The sequence below is a fragment of the Notamacropus eugenii genome, chromosome 1 (assembly GCF_028372415.1).
Source record: "Notamacropus eugenii isolate mMacEug1 chromosome 1, mMacEug1.pri_v2, whole genome shotgun sequence".
NCBI classification, from domain to species: Eukaryota; Metazoa; Chordata; class Mammalia; order Diprotodontia; family Macropodidae; genus Notamacropus; species Notamacropus eugenii.
Window position 1 is genome coordinate 4147131 of NC_092872.1, and position 20052 is coordinate 4167182.

The 20052-nt window shown below is 44.2% G+C and overlaps 1 protein-coding gene and 1 long non-coding RNA gene across 4 annotated transcripts in view; one reads left to right on the top strand and one right to left on the bottom strand.

The window, feature by feature from the left end:
• MAPKAPK3 (MAPK activated protein kinase 3) overlaps nt 1-10508 on the bottom strand; it is a 93883-nt gene extending 83375 nt beyond the window's left edge. The window contains exons 1-2 of one of the 3 annotated variants that reach the window (XM_072650496.1): nt 10256-10508; nt 8652-9008 (exon numbers count right to left, since the gene is read on the bottom strand). In XM_072650496.1, the coding sequence (XP_072506597.1) occupies nt 8652-8909 (258 nt within the window). In that variant the 5' untranslated portion in view covers nt 8910-9008; nt 10256-10508. Of the gene's footprint in view, nt 1-8651; nt 9009-9707; nt 9840-10255 lie in introns of those variants that run through there. The other 2 variants (XM_072650489.1, XM_072650493.1) reach the window with 2 other exon arrangements.
• A 4159-nt stretch (nt 10509-14667) lies between these two features.
• On the top strand, nt 14668-18926 carry LOC140531766 (uncharacterized). Its single transcript, XR_011976431.1, has 2 exons — nt 14668-16752; nt 18855-18926. It is a non-coding gene; the product is annotated as an uncharacterized lncRNA (long non-coding RNA).
• The last annotated feature ends 1126 nt before the right edge of the window (nt 18927-20052 follow it).

Sequence of the window (20052 nt, forward strand, 5' to 3'; positions counted from 1 at the left end):
AAACTTCTCTGAACATATCAGCATATTGGTTGTCCTCAGGGCTTTACCTGTCCTTCATTTTAAGCATTTATTAAGTGTTAAAGGGCCCTTATCTTCCCAACTAAGCTATGAGTTCTTCAAGGGCACAAGGGTGGGGCTGACAGAGCAGCAAGGATGCTCCATGGATACGGGTAGGGGTTGCTGCGTTGATGCTGGGGCTTGCTCCATCTCACCCTGGAATTTCCCTAAACACTTGGGGCCTTCCCACTCTAGAACATCTTTCTGTTGCGTCTGGTGAATTCTTTCTAGGGCCTCCACTTTGGGAATAGGCCTAGACTGGCCATGTTTTAAACCCCTCCTGGTTGTGATTCTGATTCTGGGGACCGTGTCACCATGACCCTTTCCTTTCAGCCCCTTTTTATGTGTTCTTATCCCACATTAGAATATGAGCTCTCGGAAGGAAGGGAATGAACTGCCTTTCCTTCCGTTTGTATTTGTACTCAGTCTTTAGCACAATGCCTGGCACAGAGTAAGGCATTACTAAATGCTCGCAGCTTTCCTTTTAGTGATGAGGACCCACTTTGGTAGGCCACTGCCAAAGCTAAAAGGAGCACTGATTCTCACTCCGCCCTTCTCAAGATACCACTAATTACACTGGAGTTGTGATTTAAAGAAGCCCTCTGGTAGCTTTTGTCTCTCCCAAAGTGACCCCAGTCTTGGCGACACGACCTGAAGGAACAAAGGAGAAACACAGTGGCTTATGTTCTGGTTTGGGGCTTTTTTGTGAGGTTTTTTAAATCGCTGGGACTTAAGTTTCCTAATTTGTGAAATAGAAGGGCTGCAATAGGTAATATCTAATCCAAACTGCATTTGCTCACCTGAACCAGGATTAAGGATAAGAATGAACAGTAAGGTGTTTATTTTGTGTATTGGATAGTTTTATACCTGTATGATTTTCTACGTTTTTTAGGGCAACTCTGTATAACGGTTCAGTTATATAGTAGGCTACATAGGTTTTTGTGGGCTGGCCTGTAAAGCCAAGCATTATTTATAATATTATTTCAGGAAAACATGCTTGAAATTTAAACAACTAATCTACAGGAGCAACCCTGAACTGGGGACTTTCTGCAAACAAGCTCATTTTACATAACATCTTTTTAAAAAGAAGAGGGAAATCTTGTGATTTTGTTTTTAAGCTACAGCTGAGCATTTGACTCTGAGGGCCCAGGAGAACCTCTGAAAAGCAATGCTACTTAACCGAACAAACGTTTCGTAAGCACCTACTCTGGGCAGAGCTAGGCTAGGCATTAGGAGTGACAGAAAGCTTAGGTAAGAAAAGGTCCTCACCACTGGAGACTTTATGGTCTGGGAGGTCCACTGTGTGTCTAAACAAACCAAACCCTCTGTGTTCTATATCCTAAGAGACAGAAGACATGTTTTTTCCTGTCCTGAGCATGTAGAATTGTAGGGTCAACTTGGGAAAGACAGGGACTCTCCAAGAAACACAAGAATCACAAACAGTCATTTTCTTAAGAATCTTCTGCAAAACACCCTAGTGTGGCCTGAATCAGATTAAAATGTAATTGAGAAATATTTAATAAAATAAGTAAAAATACAACACAACACAAATAATCTTAATTTGTCATTTTTAAGTCAGGATGCTGCCTGTAGGGACCCATTACTATTTGAGATTGATAGCTCTGCCCTAAACCATCTCTAACCCAAACTGAGAGCTGTCAAGTTGGGGAAAGGGAAGTAAATGAAGAAGGAATTTCTTTTCTGAGAGGATCTGGAACCACCACACACCTGAGCTTGTAAGCCCCTCTTAGAGGCAGCCCTCTATAAATGGATTTGGAATCAGAGAACTTTGGTTCCGATTCCAGCTCCAACATTTCCCATCTATGTGATTTGGGGCATGTCACCATTCCTTTGGGCCTCAGTTTTGTTATTTCATGAACCCTATGAAATTATCCGATTCATACTATTTGAATTTGCACTGCTTATTTCTATTGGGCTGGAAATAAGTACCATATTTTACATCATTATAACTTTGAATCATGAGAATTCAAATTCTTGAGATCACTTCATGAGATTCATTGTTTGCACTAATTGAGAGTGAACTGGCCACAATCTCCAAAGTCCTTTCCAGATGAACCTCAATATCCAGGTTGATCAATGGGTTATCCAGCCCTGGAGCTCAGCAGCAGTCTGGCAAAAAGTTAGGTATGACTAGACTGTGATGGTCCTCTCATTGGGGGCAGCCCTGCTCAGGGTTGCTGAGAGTACCGGAGGTCTCAGATCAGCCACTTGGATCCTCTTTGGTCTGTAATCTTGGAAAGAAGACTGAGGCAGGAATGGGAAAGGCTGGACTCAGGTCCCAGCTCTACTTACTTGCCTTGGGCAAATCACTTGACCTCACCTTCTCTCCGGTTTCCTAATCTCTAAAATGTGGGGGTTGGACAAGCTGATCTCTAGGATTCCTTATGATTCACCCACCCAGCTTCTCCTTTCCTCCTATCTCAGCCCAGGCAACTAAATATCAGACGTTTCAAAAGAAAAAAAAAAAAGAGCTCTTGGGACTCAGCTTTGAGGCAGGTTTCTCACGGGTTGGGCCACACAAGGATACGATTCCAGGCCTCTTCACTTCTCAGCCCTTTCTCCCTAATAATCATAGAATTTTAAAGCTGGAAGAATGCTTAGTCTACACCTCTCCCATTTTACAGAGGAGGAAACTGAGGACCACTGAAGCTAAGTGATTTGGCCTAAGGACACATTTGTTAGTAAGTGGAAGAGCCAGGACTTAAAAATTTTAAGAGCAGGGATATATTCCACTCTTTGTATTCATATCCTTTCATGGCAGCAAGGTGGCTGCAGCACCCAGCCTAGAGTCAGGAAGATCTTAGTTCAAATTTCACTTCAGACCCTTATTAGCTGTGTGACCCTGGGCAAACTACTTAACCCCGTTTGCCTCAGTTTCCTCATCTGTAAAATGAGCTGGAGAAGGAAATGGCAAACCACTCCAGTGTCTTTGCCAAGAAAACCCCAAATAGGTCACAAAGAGCTGGACATAACTGGAAAATAACTGAATAACAACGAAAACCATAACCCAAGCACCTCCTCACTGAGAAGTTTATTTCTAACTCTCCTTCAAAGCCTAGCCCAAGTTCCCTCCCCCATCCTTCAGGGAGCCCTTACTGTCCACCTCAGCTCACAGAAATCCTTCCTTCCTCTAAGCTCTTCAACTGTCTGCCCTGCCCCACAAGCACTGGGCACCCACAGCCTGGCACTGTTTAGCACATTTTATCTGTGTTCAATTCTTGTCTTTCCCATACACAGTAAGTTCCCTGAACACTACAACCACATGACAAACAATTCTCTACCTTCTCCCCTCACCCGCTACCCAGATGACTTAAAAAAGGGCTTGCATACGGTAAGGGCTTAAAAAATGACTTAGTGATTGGGCAAGAGAAGAGGAAAAAAGGAAGGGAGAGAGAAAGGGAAGCAACTGGCACCTGTTTCCTTCTGGTTTCTGGTGATAGCTAAAGAAACAGTAGCCTGGTGGTAAAGGGAAATTATAATTCTGTCTGAGAAGAGGCTGTGACCAGATGAACACTTCCAGTCATTGCAGTAATGAGGTTGGGCACTGAAGATTAGGAGTGCTGTCTTTGGGACCAGCTTTTACCAGTCACTTGGAGGTATCCTCCTGGGGAGCACTGAAAGATGAGCTTGACCCCCTCCCCCCCAAGATCTTATCAAAACACTCCCAAATTTCCTTAGAGTACTTTCTGGGCAAGGCCCCAACAGCACAAAAGGTCCTTTGGCTGTTCAGTTCCCAGAATGGAATTTTCAGAAGGTTAGCACTGCCAGATGTTACTACCCATGGCACCTTTATGGCAAAATGGGTGAACTCTCTGGGTCAAAAAGTAAGTCCTAGTACTGCTCCAGAATTAGCAGTAAAAACAGCCCCTTCGACCTTACAAAGGGTTTTTGCACAACAACCCTGTTAAATACGTAGTATACTTTGGGGAGGGATAGAAGAACAGTTAGAATTTGTGATTTCATCTGTGGAGGAAATCTCTCTCTACTAGCACAGATCTACACTGTAGATCCCTCCACTAATACAGATCTACATCTCTTTTGTCTTAAGAGAGTTGCCCGTGGATGCCACAAGGATGAGTGACTTGCCGAGGTCATCTGGCCATTACATGTCAGAGGCAGGCCTTGAACTTGAAGTCTTCCTGATTACAAGGTTGATCTCCCCACTATTCTATTCCTAAGCCCAATTTAGGGAAAAGAAAAAGAGAGACAGAGACAAAGAGAAGAAGAGATAAAGAGAGAGACAGAGACTTGCCCAGGGACATGAGACTTGAATTCCGATGCAGCGCTCTTTCTGTGACATCATGCTATACCTGCCCTTCACTATATTGAAAAGATTCATGATCTTGTCCATTTGGATCCTGTCTCCATTGCTGCAGACCACAGGCCCCTCTGCTTCAAAAAGATGGTTTTATCAGTTGTGGCCAAAAAGCAAAATTTCATTGCTCAAGGGGCTGAGCTTTCAGTGATGAGCCTCTCTAAGCCTAGCTAGGCTGGTCCACAGGCAACAGCCCATTCTGGGGCAAGCACTCATAGAATTATAAATTTTTAAAGCTAAAAGGGACCTTAGAGGGTACTGAGTTCAATCCCCTCCTTTGAAAAACAAGGAAATGGAGACTGAGGAAGGTTAAATTACTTAACTTTCTAGTAAGCATCTGAGGTGGGGTTTGAACCCAGGATTGCCAGTCTAGTGCCCTATACACTGTTCTAGAATAGGACCTGCCAACACTTGTGCTCAGTGTAATTATGAGAAGCCAGGGAAGGATTCTGGTAGAAGCAAGTAAGAATGATCTACGCTACAGAATACTGTAAGGTTCTCAAAGCCTCTACAAACATTATCTCACTGGATTCTATAAGACAAGGACAGCATTTATGACCATCCTTATCATGTTCAGATGAAACACAGAAAAAGTGACCAAAGGCACACAATCAGGTCAAAGGCAGGGGCTAGGATTTAAACTCAGATGTTCTGGCTCCCAGTTGCAAGGTCATTCTGTTGGGTTGGCCACCTCAATGCTAAGGTGCTTGGCCACTTTACTTTTTAAATCTAGGTGCTCACAGTACCTGATAGTCACACCCACCCAGAATTCTGATCCTGACAAGTGTCTTGCCTATTCCTGCCTACATGGTTAGCTCCTCCTGCTTTGATGGGGCTTGGGCGAATAGGAGAGGAAGGGGAAGAAGATACACTCACTGATTTTTAAAGTTCTCCCAGAGTACTTTGACCTTTTTTCTTAGATCCAATCCCCCTGCCTCCCCCCCCCAAAAAACAAAAAACTCCAAACACTTAAGAGAGAATCAGTTCAGCTCTGGTTTCCAGGGCAGAAAGATGTACTCTTTGGAAACTACTACCAAAGGGGAAAAGAAGTTCCCTACAGGGAAGGCTCCATACACAATTTTTATAAAGACTGCACAGCTCTTCGCACCAGCGAGTCTCTTACATCTACCCCTTCAACTTTGGTCCCACCACAAAGTAGTGTTTTGTTTGGTAAGTGCTTAACAACTGGTTTTCTTTAATTTAAAAAAAATTATGCATGATATGCTTTTAAGTGTAATTGGCATTATTAACATTTTCTTCATCACTTTCTTAAGATGAGACCATCAACAAATCAATAAATCAAGTCCCGATTTGTAGTGTTTGCCAGTTGCAGAGGTGTACATGCTCACACTGAAACCTGAACATTTAACTTTCTCTCCTGCGGGAGCTGGCTCCAAAAGAGCCCTGCACCTTGGCCACCAAACTCTGACATCCTCAGTTTGATGGCAGAAAAATGGTATCTCAAGGGTACAGCCAGCTCTGGTTGGTACAGGGCCCGCTTCTATCCTTTCCTTGTACACCTTTTCAGGATCCCCAATGACAACCACAGATTGAGTGCCACAATGAAAAGAATCACAAGATGTGAGAGTTGGAAGAGACCAGAAAGTATCATTTAATTCAATCACCTCATTATACAGATAGGAAAACTGAGGTCCAGATAAGTGCTTGCTCAAGGTAACAAGTCAGACTTAGGATTCAAAGGCAGGTCTCCTGACTTGAAATTCAGTGCTCAATCCATGAAACCTTGCAAGAACATACCAGGGGCCACAGGGTTTATACATCAAGAACCCTAGGCTCCAGTTCAGGAAGCAGAATACGGAAGCAACTCCTCCTCTCTCGTGACCTGGAGTTTCCTCAACCATAAACTGGGAAGCTCTACATCTATCTCCTGTTTCACAAGGTCATGGTAATGGTGACAATCAAATAATTTAACAGGGGGTGAAAGAGCTTTGGAAAGTTAAAAGATACCAGATGGAAACGGAACCATTTATGGAGAGAGGATGGTGTTGTCTACACAACCCTCATCTGGAAGGCAGGGAGAGAGAGTTCTAGCTCTCTGGGTTTCCTCAGCTAAAAATGAGGTCAATAGAGCTCTCTCTCTCCAACATTTGGCTCCACCCTTATCAGGAAGGACTAGCAGTGAGTGTACCAGCCATCCACTTTCCCTAGCTTAGATGAGGAGAACAAATCCTTCCTCCCTTCCACTCAAGTGACCCAGAGTCTCAGGATCTGGCTGCTCAGGATCCACAAGAAATGAGTCTCATCATACTGGGTTCTCATTGTTCAAGTCAACAAACAATTATTAAGCACCTACTATAAACAGAGCTGTGTGTTGGGTCCTGAGGAAGATACAAAGTCTATGGAAGTCTTTACCCTCAGAGAGCTCACAATCAGGGGAATGACACATACAGATAACTGTAATACACATGACATAAAATGTGTTCTGGAAAGATGCAGACAGAACAAGGCTAGCCAGGTGCCTTAGGAGGTCTGCCCAGCACTGACCTGCTCAGTAACTTCCAGGTCACTGCTACTACAGCCTTGACAAAGATGGTTCTGCATTGTCTTACAGTTCAGTCCTTAGGTGCTTAGTCTCTAGCTTGGCTGATGGGGCCTGCAGCCCTAAAAGAATGCATGTCCCCAAGGGAGATGGAATCAGTTCTGCTACCCCCATATAAAGAAAGTATCTATAAGCAGTTCCTATACAGAATGCTGCGGGCAGACAGGATGTGGAGGAGGTAGAGATGTGGTCCCCGCCCTCTGTTACAATGCAGTAACAGGAGACATGGGTAACCCAGGCAACAGGGAGATTGAAGGATTTAAAAAAAGGAACCAGCCTGATGTCTTGTAAAAAAACACTCAACCAGGAGTGAGGGGGCCTGGGTTCTAGTCTCAATTCTATCACCAACTTGCCCGGTGACCTTATAGAAGTCATTGCCTTTCTCTGGGGCCATTGCCTTCTGTGTAAAATGGGAAGGGTGGACTAAATGCCTTCTCAGGTCCCATCTAGCACAGACACTCTGTGAATCTGTGACACAGTGAGGCCTGTTGATCACACAAATGAGCCAAATCGGAATCCCTCAAACATGATCCAAGTCCAGAAATGAACAATGATATTATAGAAAAGGGATAGTCTCTAGGGTAATAACATCAGACACCGGCACAAGGGAAAACAGTGTGGCAACATGATCATCATTACAATAATAGCTAGTATTTATATAGCATGAGAAGCCCTCTATAAATATTATCTCATTTTATCCTCATGGCAACTTTGAGAGGAAAGTGCTATTATTTTTCCCATTTGACAGAGATGGCAACTGAGGCAGATTGAGGCTAAGTGACTTGCATAGGGTCACATGGCTAGCAAGTGTCTACAGCAGGATCTGAATTCATGACTTCTTGACTCCAGGTGGAGGGAGTCTATGCTAGCTAGTCCCTATGCTAGCTAATTTGGTAGAAAGCTTTGGATTGGGAGTCTAGACCACACAGGCTCTTTCACACACACTCCAGTTTCACTCCTTCAGTTGTATTTCCCAGGCTCTGCCACTGAATTACTCTATGACCTCAGACAAATCATTTGGATTTCACTTTTCTCCTCTGTAAAATGGAGAAAGGGAGTGATTTGACTACCTATCTCACAGTGATTATGGCAATCAGATCAGGTAACGGAAGTGAAGAACTAAGGTTGATAAAGCCCCATAGAAATAGCTTAAGTTTTACTTTTCTCAGACACACTAGGATCTCCTCTCCATACTCTATCAAGAGAGAACCTGACAAGTATTATGGAACGAAAAAACAGAGAATGTCAGAGTTAGAAAGGGCCTCCAAGAGCATGTAGTCCACCCATATCTCAACAGAAATGCCAGCTCTAATATTCTTGGCAAATGGCTATCCAGCCTGTTTGAAGATGCTCAGGGACAGGAACCCCACTATGGCAGCCCAGTGCACTTTTGGATATCATTCGTTCTTACAAAGTTTATCCTTATATAGAACTGAAATCTGCCTCTTTACAACTTTCGCCCATGTTCCTAGTTCTTCCCTCTGGAACCAACAGGAACAATCTAGGTTCTTCCACAAGACAGCCCTCCAAAACTTAAGGGCAGGCAATGGTATCTTCCTCAAATCCTTTCATCTTCAAGTTAAACAGCCCTAGTTTCTTAAACTGATCCTCATTAAAGCATACAAAGTATGCTACAAAAGTAGCTATCCCATCCTCTGGCAGACAGTGTACACGCTGGGGGAATGTGGCCACACTCACCTTCAGTGCACACTTCTGGCCTGTCACCTTGTGGAAGCATTCCAAGACTTTTCCATTCACACCCAGGCCCAGCACTTGTTTGGACAGCTTATAATCATCAGTCACTGCGTATTTCTTGGGTTCGACCTTGCCATAGGCCAGACTCCGAGGACCACTCTTGGCATTCTCTTGGATTCCTGTTCCCATGGCTCCCCCAGGGCCACGGCCTGAGGCTTCTTCTTCAGTTATCTGCTCCTGCCCCTCACCGCCAGGGTCCATGCTAGGACCAGAGAGCTTCGGAAATAAGGACCACAAACGGAGCTTCTCAGGCTGAGTCCCAGGTTAAGGGATACAGTGGTATGTGGCAGGGCTCATCACCTGGGGAGCAGAGGGAGAAGGTGTCAGGGCTGGGCTGAGAATGCATGGGTGTGTGTGTGTGTGTGTGTGTGTGTGTGTGTGTGTGTGTGTGTGTGTGTGTGTGTGTGTGTGTGTGTGTGTGTGTGTGTGTGTGTGTGTGTGTGTGTGTGTGTGTGTGTGTGTGTGTGTGTCTGGCTCTGTGTGTGTGTGTGTGTGTGTGTGTGTGTCTGGCTCTGTGTGTGTGTGTGTGTGTGTGTGTGTGGCTGGCTCTGTGTGTGTGTGTGTGTCTAAGAGCCGGGAATAAAAGGAGCTAGGGACACGAGGGCTCAGGGGTGGGGGTGGATGCCAGGGTCAGATTGGTGGAGGAGGGCAAAGAATGGGGCAAAGTGTGTACTAAGTACAGGTGAGGCTGAAGCCAGGTGTACCAGGGCCCAATGGAGGGGGAGAGAAAGGGCTCAGTGGATTAGCGAAGGGGGGCAGTGGGGGACAGATGTGCCTGAGTCTTGGGGGGATACAAGAGGGTCGGAGTTCAGGTCAAGGCCGGTCGGGGCCAGGGGAAGGGGGACGGGGCGGGATGGGTGGGGGGCGGAGAGCAGGGCAGAGGCGGGCGCAGGTGCGCGGGACTGCCCCAGGTGTGCCCGACCAGGTGCGCCCGACCAGGTGCGCCCGACCAGGTGAGGGGTAGGGGCGGGGGTTGGGGGGCCGGGAGGGGCTGGCTACCTGGTGGCGGCGGCGGCGGGCACTCCGAGGCTGTGCCGGAGCCGGACTCGGAGCCCGGGCCAGGGCGGCCGACAGGCACTGGCCTGGGGCCCCCACGTGACCCGCCCCGCGCGTCATCCCAACTTTGGGCCCCGCGCGGTCAGCCCTTAAAGGGGCAGGCCGGGCCCCAGGGTCAGGACCGGGAGGGGCGGGGCCTTCGGACTCGGAGTGGGGCGGGGGGAGACAGAAAGGAAACGAAACCCAGTCCCGAGCTCCGGCCCGCGCCCCCTCCTCACTCCGGGGCCCGAACCCCGGGCCTCCCCGAGCCCCGACCCGGCCCTCGCGGGGTTTGGCGTTCCGGAGCTTAGGGGAGATCAGAAAAGAGGGGGAGACGTAGAACAGGGCGGGAGAGAAGAACGTGCCAGAAATGGGAGGGGTCCCCGGGGGTCCGAGGGAAGAAGAAAGCTGCGCAGGGATCGTCAAGCGCTACCGAGGACCAAAGGCTGTAGACCTGGGGGATGGAGGGGAAGAGCATTAGGGAATACGAAGGTGGATCTCCCTTGCCTTACCAAGGAGGAAACTGAGGCCTGGAGAGGAAGTGAGGGACTTGACCAAGATCACATTAGTGGCAGAGCCCCATGGAACTCGGACAGTGCAGCGGCCAAGACCAGACAATCGGTCCATCGATCGTAAACAGTGGTGGTGTTTGTTTTTACTACCCCAGCCTGGCCGGTGTGTCTTCCTTCATCTCCTGTTGGGAAAAGGGTGAGGTCGGGAATGGGGGTTCGAGGAGAACCAGATGCCCCACCATGAGGTTATGACAGGCCTGTAGAAGAGGAAAACAGGGAAGACGGAACCGGACCCGTCACAAGAGGGGAGAGGATCCTAGTGTGGAGATAGGGTCTGAGTGGAGGGGGTCCTTCCTGTCCCAGCCCCGGGAGGCACTAGTGCAGTGGCTAACCCAGATGTGCCTTTGCTGCCTTCTCTCGGCCACCTGTGGGACTGAACTAGAAGGTACTTGGGCTGTTTCTCAGACTTCGATGCTGTTGCCTTGGGCAAGCTGTCGATATTAGCCATAGGTCGTATGATTTAGAGCTGAAAAGGACCTCAGAAGTCATCTGGTCCGACCACCTTTACAGTGAAGTAGACATGGAAAGAGAGGTGCTAACTTGCCCCAAATCCCACAGCCACTAAGTAATAAAGGAGGATTCCCACCTTAACCTAGGTTACGTTAAGTCTAATCACCATTTAGGAAGCCCTGGTCTTTTGTCTGCAAATCTTGAGCTCTTTCCTTAGTGCCCATGACCGGCTGGACACCTAGTTAAGGTCCCACCTCAGAAGGGGAAGGGAACGGATATTTACCAAGCAACTCCTACGCACAGTGCTAAATGCTGTACAATTATTTTCTCATTTGATCTTCACAACAACCATGTGAGGTAGCTGCTTTGATTATCCTTGTTTCCCCAGTCAAGGAAACAGATTAGTCGTTAAGTGACTTGCCCAGAGTCACACAGTCAGTATCTGAGGTCACATTTGAACTTGTGTCCCCACCCCACTCTTCCTGCTCTATCCTCGGAATCACTTGACCACCTCTGGGCAAGCTATGAATTCCTTGAGTAGAAAAGTTCTTGGTGTCTCTCCCCCACCCCCCATAGGTGGGAGGCACTGAAGGATTGTTGGTGGAATGAATGAATCTGTGCCCTCAGGTCCAGGACCTGTTTCCTCTCTCTGAGCTTTTTCCTCTTTGTTTCTGAAGCGTCTCTGTGTTACCACCGAGGGTAGCTTTGTTTTCTGGAGGAGATTGGGGAAGATTAAGTATCTGCCTGGTGGGTTCTGATCTCTCATTCAGCACTTCATGCTCATTAAGGTCCTTTACTTGCTTGCAAGAGATACAAAAATCAGTGAGACAGGTTCCTCCAAGGACTTCTAGTCAGAATGGGGTGTGTGGGGTTTTCAGGGAGAACTAGCATCTCTGGTGTGAGGGCAGGGCTGCTCATTCACCTTCGGTGCCTACCTGTCTCACCTCTGACTCCAAGAATCTATAGAGTGAGAATTACCCATGATCCTCACACCTGTTGGTGAGTTAGAGGGGTGTCTGCCCCAAGCATGTGAAGACTTTCCCCAGTGAAATGAACAATTTGTTCCAAAAGCCATGAAGACAATGGAAGCAGGCACTGTGGAGTGCTTAGGGTTTGGTCAGACATCAAAGACACCAATAGATTTATTGCTGGGAGGTCCCCTAGAGATCACCTGGGTTGAAATCCCATTTCTAAAGCTTATTGTGTGTGGGTCTCAGTTTCCTCATCTGTAAAACGAGCGGTTTGGACTAAATGACCCCTGAGGGCTCTCCTAGCTCTAAATCAATGATCTCATCTAACTCCCTTCATTTTTTGACATGGAAGCTAATTCACTGTGGGGGTGGGGAGGGACTTGCCCAAGGTCACACAGGAGGTAAATAAAAAAGCAAAGATTTGAATCCAGGCCCACCTACCCCAGAGCTATTACTCTTTTTAATGTGATGTATTTAAAAATGGTCAATGGCTTTGATGGGCAGAGAAACTGCTAGGAATGGTCAGAGGAGGGTTCCATTACTTCCAGGAGCAGAATTGATGTTTGTTGATGAGGGGACAGTTGAGCTGAGTAATTTTCAGGCTATGTAATGATTAAAAATGGGGCTGTGGTACTCTCTCCTGAAATGTCATTGGTGCAATGTGGGGGAACATTTCTGGAATTGTTGGACACTCTGTTCATACTAGTATTCAGATGAATTCTCTCCAACCCCCAATTAGGCAAACCTGATTGTGGTGTACTTCAATTTCTGCAAAACCGATAGAGACATATCTAAGTTTTCACTTATATAACAAACTGTTATTGTAGATTTTTCAGGATTATTCATTTTAGAAAACTGTCCTATTCAGGGTTTTTTTTTTTTTAGTCAGCAGCACCCTCTAGTGCATTTAAAATAGTATTTAATCTTTTAAAAATTGATTTGTAGAAATTCTTCTTACCAGCAGCACATCTGTTTTACAAAATGAAGAACTCACAAATTCAAAAGCCAGAATTTACAAAATGGGAAAAGATAGGCAATGTTTACTTGCTTTACAAAATGATTCAGGACATTGATTTCTTTGCTGATTCTTTAATTTATGAGAGAGAATTACCTGGTAGGGTTTTTTTATTATTATTACCTTTTATTGATGTATTTTATTTGTACATGATATTTATTTGTGAATACATCCTTCTTCACTGCCCACACTAAGCCAGTCAGCCCTTGTAATAAGGATTTTAAAAGAAAAAAATAGTTCCACAAGATCACCCAACTCATCTACCTGGTCTGACAGCATATGCAACATTCTAGCCACACCCATCTAATCTCCTAACTCTGCAATCGAGGGATGAGGGGACATCTTCTCAACTCTTGTCCCGCACCAAATCTGGCTATTTTCGTTATGCAATTTCATTTTATTCTTCTGTTTTGGTTGTTTTAGTAACTTTGAATATCATCGTTTTCATTCTACCTCCTTCACTCCACCAGTTTCTATGTCTTCTCATGCCTCATGTTTCTCTGAATTATTCATTTATCATTTCTTAGGGTACAATAATATTGTATTGCAAACATTCACTACAATTTTTTTAGCAATGGGCACCAATTTTTTTCTATTTCTTTGCTACCACAAGGAAGGAAAGAAGGAAATAAGCATTTATAAAAATTAAGCACCTTGCAAATCTTATCTAATTTGGTCTTTATAACAACCCTGGGAGGTAGGTGCTATTATGATCCCTCTTTTACAGATGAGGAAACCAAGACAAAGGCTGAATGACTTGCCTAGGATCACATAGCTAGTAAGTCTCTGAGGCTGGATTTGAACTAGCCTGACTGACTCCAGGCTCGGTGTTCTATCCACTGTGCCACCCAGCTTCCCACACACACACACAAAGTTGCCATTAATATTTTAGTATACATAGGGCATACCTTTCTGCCTTTAACTGCCTTGCTATGCCTAGCAGTGAGATCTCTGAGCATTGACATCCTAGGATATATATTCCCATGCTTTCAAGGTTTCCAATAAGAATTTATTAAGTACCAGTGATGTGTCAGGGGGCTGGGGTGGGGGTAGGGGGCCGGAAGGGAGAGGGGGGAGGGAGCTGAGAGGGAGAAGAAATGCAGAGACAAAATAAAAACGCCATCTTCAAGAACCTTACATTTTTCCTGGAAGAATACAATCTTTATACAGATAATTAAATGCAAAGTAATTTGAGGAAAGAAAGCTCATTAACAACTAGAAGGGGAGGTGGAGGTGGGGGGCGGGGTATGTGGAAGAAGAAAGATTTCCCATAGGAGTTGTCAAAGACCAACTTGAAGGAAGCTAAAGATTCTAAGGGGTGGAAGTAATGAGCAAGTTGGGGGAAATCTAAGGCCCAACAAATGAATTTTTTTCATTAGGACATCCTGTAGACTTCTGCAAAGTGAGTAATATTAAATGAGTCTTAGAAGGTAGAGTGGAGGGGCATGCCCATCAATTAGGGAATGGCTGAACAAATTGTGTTATGTGATTGTGATGGAATACTATTGTGCTACAAGAAATGTTGAGCAGCATGCTCCCAGGAAACCTGGAAAGACTTCCATGAGCTGATGCAAAGTGAAATGTACTATGTACAAAATAACAGCAGGATTGTAAGATGTTCAGCTGGGAGTGACTTAGCTTTTCTTAGCAATACAACGATCCAAGACAACGCCAAAGGATTTATGAAGAAAAATGCTGTTCATCCCCAGAGATAGTGTCTGAATACAGATTGAAGCATACTTTTTTGTTACTTTATTTTTCTTGGTTTTTTTTTTTTTTGGTCTGTTTTCTTTCACAACATGACATATATATGACTACACACGTATAACCTATATTGAATTGCATGTCTTCTCAACGGGGGTGGGTGGGGAGGGAAACAGCAAAAGAAATTTGGAACTGAAAGTTTTAAAAACAAATGTTAAAAATTTTTTTCCATGTAACTATGGAAAATAAAATACTAAATCCATTTTTTTTCAGAAAGAAGGTAGATTGGAGCTAGACTGCGAGTTTGTATGTCATCTTCAACTTTTTTTAACTTAATTTTTTGTTTAACAAGCATTTATTTTCACTCCTATCTCACTCTGTTAGGAAAAGGGAAAAAGGAAAAAAAACTCTTGTAAGACAGAGAGACAGAGACAGACAGAGAGAGAGAAACAGAGACAGGAGAGAGAGACAAGAGAGACAGACAAAGAGAGAAAGAGAGACGGAGAGACAGGAGAGAGAGAGACAGAGACAAGAGAGACAAAGAGAGAAAGAAAGAGACAGAGACAAGAAAGACAGACAAAGAGAGAAAGAGACAGAGACAGAGACAGGAGAGAGACAGAGACAAGAGAGACAAAGAGAGAGGGAGAGAGAGAGAGAGAGACTTAAGCAAAACAAATCCCCATTTGGCAGTGTTCAAATGTGTATGTCTTGTTCTTCATCTTGAGGTGCTTTGATGTCATTCCAGAGGTCAAAGGGAACTGTTCTAAGAGCTTCTAAGGAGCAGAATATGGTTAGATTTGTGCTTTAGGAAGATACTTTTGACAGCTCTGTGGAGAATAAATTGAAGAAACTGAAAGCAAGATGACCAATTAGGAAGCTGCAAGAGTGCAGTGAAGGAGTAATAAGGACCTAAACTCTGGGAGGTCCTTGAGTGTAGGGGGAGTGAGGAGAGATCTGGGAAATGCAGAGGTAGAAAGGGCATGTGTTGGCAACCAGTTGGATATGGCAGCGGGGTGGAGAGAGTGAAAACTCAGGGATGACTCCAACCTTGCCCTTTCAGGAGTAGGATGATGAGTTTGGTTTTAGAGATACTGAGTTTGAGGAGTATCTGGGGTGGGCGGAAGGAAGATTGGGAGATGGCCTGGTAGAACATAGAGCATAGATAGTGAAAGATGCAGAACTATAGGACAAGGGAGAGACTGGGACCATATTTGTAGATCAGAATGTCATCTTCATAGAGATGGTAGTTGATATCATGGAAGTGGATGATGTTACTAAGGAGAAGAAGGTAAAGAGAGAAGAGGGCAGAGGACAGAGCCATAATGAAGCCATATGAGTAGGATAATGAATCCTTAGGTCAATGAAAGAGACAGGGAAGTAGTGGCTAACAATTTTTTGAAGATGTTTGCATGTGTATGTAGTATAGTTGTGTACAAGGGTGTATCCATGCTAAATTTTAGACTCTTCCAAGTCAGAAACCATTCCTACTATTCATGGTATTTTACATTTCAGATTGTTAATTAAGCGTTTCATGAATATAGCTCATACCTCCCTCCTCTACTTAGTGTCCTTCATCGGGGTGTTGTAAAACAGAATTGTCACGCACACAGCAGGCGCTCCAGGAGGGTTGTTTTTATTGAAGAACAGGGTCCCGGGACCTCCCCTAGAGCAAAATCTTCTCCCTAAAAGACTTAAGAGATTCCCCCCCACTCTCTTCCCCAGAATTTGCGGGAATGTGCCTTAGCCCCCACCCAACCTCCAGGGTTCTGTAATGAACTGGCATTGATTCCTATCAGACAGATAGGATCTGTCACACACATTTCACACATTTTTTAAATAGCATTGACATAGTATTTTAAAATTTGCAAAGTGCTTTATATACATTATCTCACTTGATTCTCAAAACTATCTCCCCCCCCCCCCCCGAAATGGAAGCCATTATTATCCTTCTCTTATTTACAGACAACGACACTGAGACTGAGAAGTTAAGTAATTTGCCCAGGTCGCACAGCTAGTATGTGTGTGAGGCAGAATTTGAACCTTTCCAATGTCAGAACCAATGATTTCTCCATCCCTTTAAAAACTTTTCATAAAACACTTTGGCCTCTTGTGTGAGCTGATTTCTGATCCTCTCAACACCCTCTTTGCTTTCTTTTGTGGCCTCTTCAGGTTGCTATGTCTGCTATGTCTTTCCTCAAATGTGACCTTCAGAACTGAACACAGTACTTCAGATGAGGCTCGTGGGAGGGGACACTAGAGTGGGACCACTACCTCCCGTCTTCTGTATGTCATGCAAGGTAATGTTTTGTTTAATAGGCTTCTAAAGTGTTCATAGTATCTTAAGTTTGAAAGGAACTTCAGGGATCTTCTGGCTCAATGTCTTCACTTGACAGAAGAGGAAACTGAGGCCCAAGGTCACACAGCTAGATTATTTTCCTTAGAAGGAATGGTCATGAAATTTGGGATGACTGGTGGTTGTCTTTCATTCACACCTCCTCCCTTCCTCTAAGCCACAACCAGAGGAGAACATTAGTCACTACAAATCAATATTCAAATAGATCTATGAGCTCATCAGTTGAGATGTTCCCTCCAATTGTACAAATCACACCCCATTCTTGTTTACTCATTCCCCACACCTCTTGTCCATGTTTTCCCATAAGTTCACTGGGGGGTGGGAGGAGGATCTATTCAACATGCTGGAAGCCTTCCACATTTTCTTAACCACTCAGGGATACTCATGGAACCCTCTAGAACCTGTCATTTCTCACTCTTGCCACATATTCCCATATGATACCATCCTTTATTCATGTTCTTCCAAGTTCCTTTTTTGTTAGGCAGTGTATCTGCTCATGCCTATCCTATGTAAAACTTATTTTTAAACCCTCAGAGAGTAATGTATTTGTTCCCTATTATCTTGTTCCTTTCTGTTTCTTGTGAAAGTTTCTCTGCCTTGCTAAATTTTAATCTGGCACTTTTTACTGACCCCAAGATTCCTGAAAAGCAAAGACTCAACTTTTCAATATAGTATTACCATTTAACTGATGTTACTCTGTGATAGGGAGACCTGGAACACCATTGCCTCTGGAGAAATAAGATGGAGGTCACACTAAGAGTAAAGGAGAAGTGCCAGGGAGGCCCCAGCAGGATGCCACATATAACTAATGAGGAGTTCCAAAGAAGAATAAATGAAGGGATGTCATTTAGGAACTGTATGATAGGAAGGGAAAAGGCTGGCCATGGGCAAGAGCAAGGAATATCTAGAGGACAGCCATAGTGTTCTCCTTTGGTATCCTTGAAATAGTGGAGAAATGAAGGAAGTCTGCCTCCATGCTAGGTGAAACTCTTGGGATGAACTTTGAGGAATACCTGGACAAGAGTTAAACAGAATGGGCAGACAGGGATGGGTTGTGATCTGATTGGCAGAGGAGAGCACAGATCCATTTAGGTATTTGAGAACAAGGACTTTGTCTTGTTCGTCATCTACTATAGAGTAAAACAGTGTCAAGAATCCTGCAAACTCAGTAGAAATGAGTTGGCTGATCAGTTTCAGTAAAGTGTATGACTGTTCCCACATTTTTGCTGTTCAGTCATTTTCAGTCATGTCCAACTCTTTGTGACCCCATTTGGGGTTTACTTGGCAAGGATACTGGAGCGGTTTGCCATTTCTTTCTCCAGCTCATTCTACAGTTGAGGAAACTGAGGCAAACAGGGTTAAGTGACTTGCCCAGGGTCACATAACTACTATGTGTCTGAGGCTGGATTTAAATTCAGGAAGATGAGTCTTCTTGACTTCAGGATTGACACTCTATCCACTGCGCCACCCAGCTGCCACTTTCCATTTATATCTAATTCTAACAGATCTGTAAATATAACAGAAACTTGGCAATGTCCTCTGTAAAATGAGGAGGCTGGATGAAGTGATCTCTTCTAAGGTCCCTTCCAGTAAGTAAGCAGCTTGACATGCTGGTCTTGGAGCCACTTGGAAGATCTGAATTTGATTTTGTTCTCAGGTACCTCATCACTCTGGGTGAACCATTTGACCTTTAAGTTTCCTTATCTGTAAAACTAGCTACCTAAAAGGCTTGCAATAAGGATCAAATGAGACAGTGTAGGGTAGGTAGTGTTTTCCAAACATATTTTTTCCCAGTAGATGGCACTGTAGAGCTATAGAAAAATAGTCAGAAGTCAAGTAAAATGGGGAAGGGGGTAGAAATGATGTGAACATGGATGTCAATACTTTTCTTTATTAAATGTCTTATGGATGCTCTCTTAAAACAACAACAAAAAATAAATTCACTTCCCATTGGCCCCCTCCAGTAAAATAAATAAGTGCAGTCAAGAAAAGCAAATCAACACACATAACCTTTTTCTGATGCTTAAATCTTTCTTTTCCATTCAGGCAATGACCTTCTTTTCTGAACATTGGGACCAGCCTCCCACTATCTGAGTATTAAAGTAGAGTAGAAAATTATTGGATCTGAAATTGGAGAAACTGAGCTAAAATTCCAGTTCTCTACCTTAATTATAACCCAATCTTGGGCAAACAATTTCCTTTTCTGGTCTCATATACACAATAATGGGGTTAGACCACAAGACCCCAAAAGTCTCTACTACCTCTAAATCCTATGTTATTACCAGAGGACAAAGTAAATATTGAAAGAATACACCAATCACTTCCTGAAAGAGACCTGAACAGAGTAACTCCTAGGAATATTGTGGCCAAATTTCAGAGTTCCCGGATCAAGGAGAAAATACTGCAAGCAGCTAGAAAGAAACAATTCGAGTATTGTGGAAATACAATCAGGATAACACAGGATCTGGCAGCTTCAATACTAAGGGATTGAAGGGCTTGGAATGGGATATTTCAGAGGTCAAAGGAACTGGTATTGAAACCAAGAATCACCTACCCAGCAAATCTTAGTATAATACTTCAAGGGAATAAATGGTCATTCTATGATATAGAGGACTTTCAATCATTCATAAGGAAGAAAAGACCAGATCTGTATAGACAATTTAACTTCCCAAGACAAGGATCAAGAGAAGCATGAAAAGGTAAACAGGAAATAAAAAACATAAAAGACTCTCTAAAGCTGAACTGTTTACATTACTACATGGAAAGAAAATATTTATAACTCTTGAATCTTTTCTCAGTATTTGGGTAGATGAAGAGATTGTACACACACACACACACACACACACACACACACACACACATATATAAATAGAGAGTACAGGGTGTGTTGAATCAGAAGAGATGATATCGACACAAAAATAAAATAAAATAAAAATTAAGGGGTGAAGGAGGAAAATACCAGGAAGAGAAAGGGAGAAATGGAATGGGGCAGGCTATAACTAAATCCTATGTTATTTCTTGGTGCATTTGGTTGGGGGGGGGGGGGGGGAGTGACAAAAGCTTTCAAATTCTGCTCTCAGGAAAGGCTGTGGAAAAATAATCCTTAAATTTGATTGTTAATTTCTGCATCTCATCTTCTATTCATCCCCCATCAGTCTCTCAGCCCAGCCATTCTCTGTCACCCTTTTGGGGTAACTTCAATATTGCTACCTGTTCAGTGCTTCCTAGCAAGTCTAACATCAAG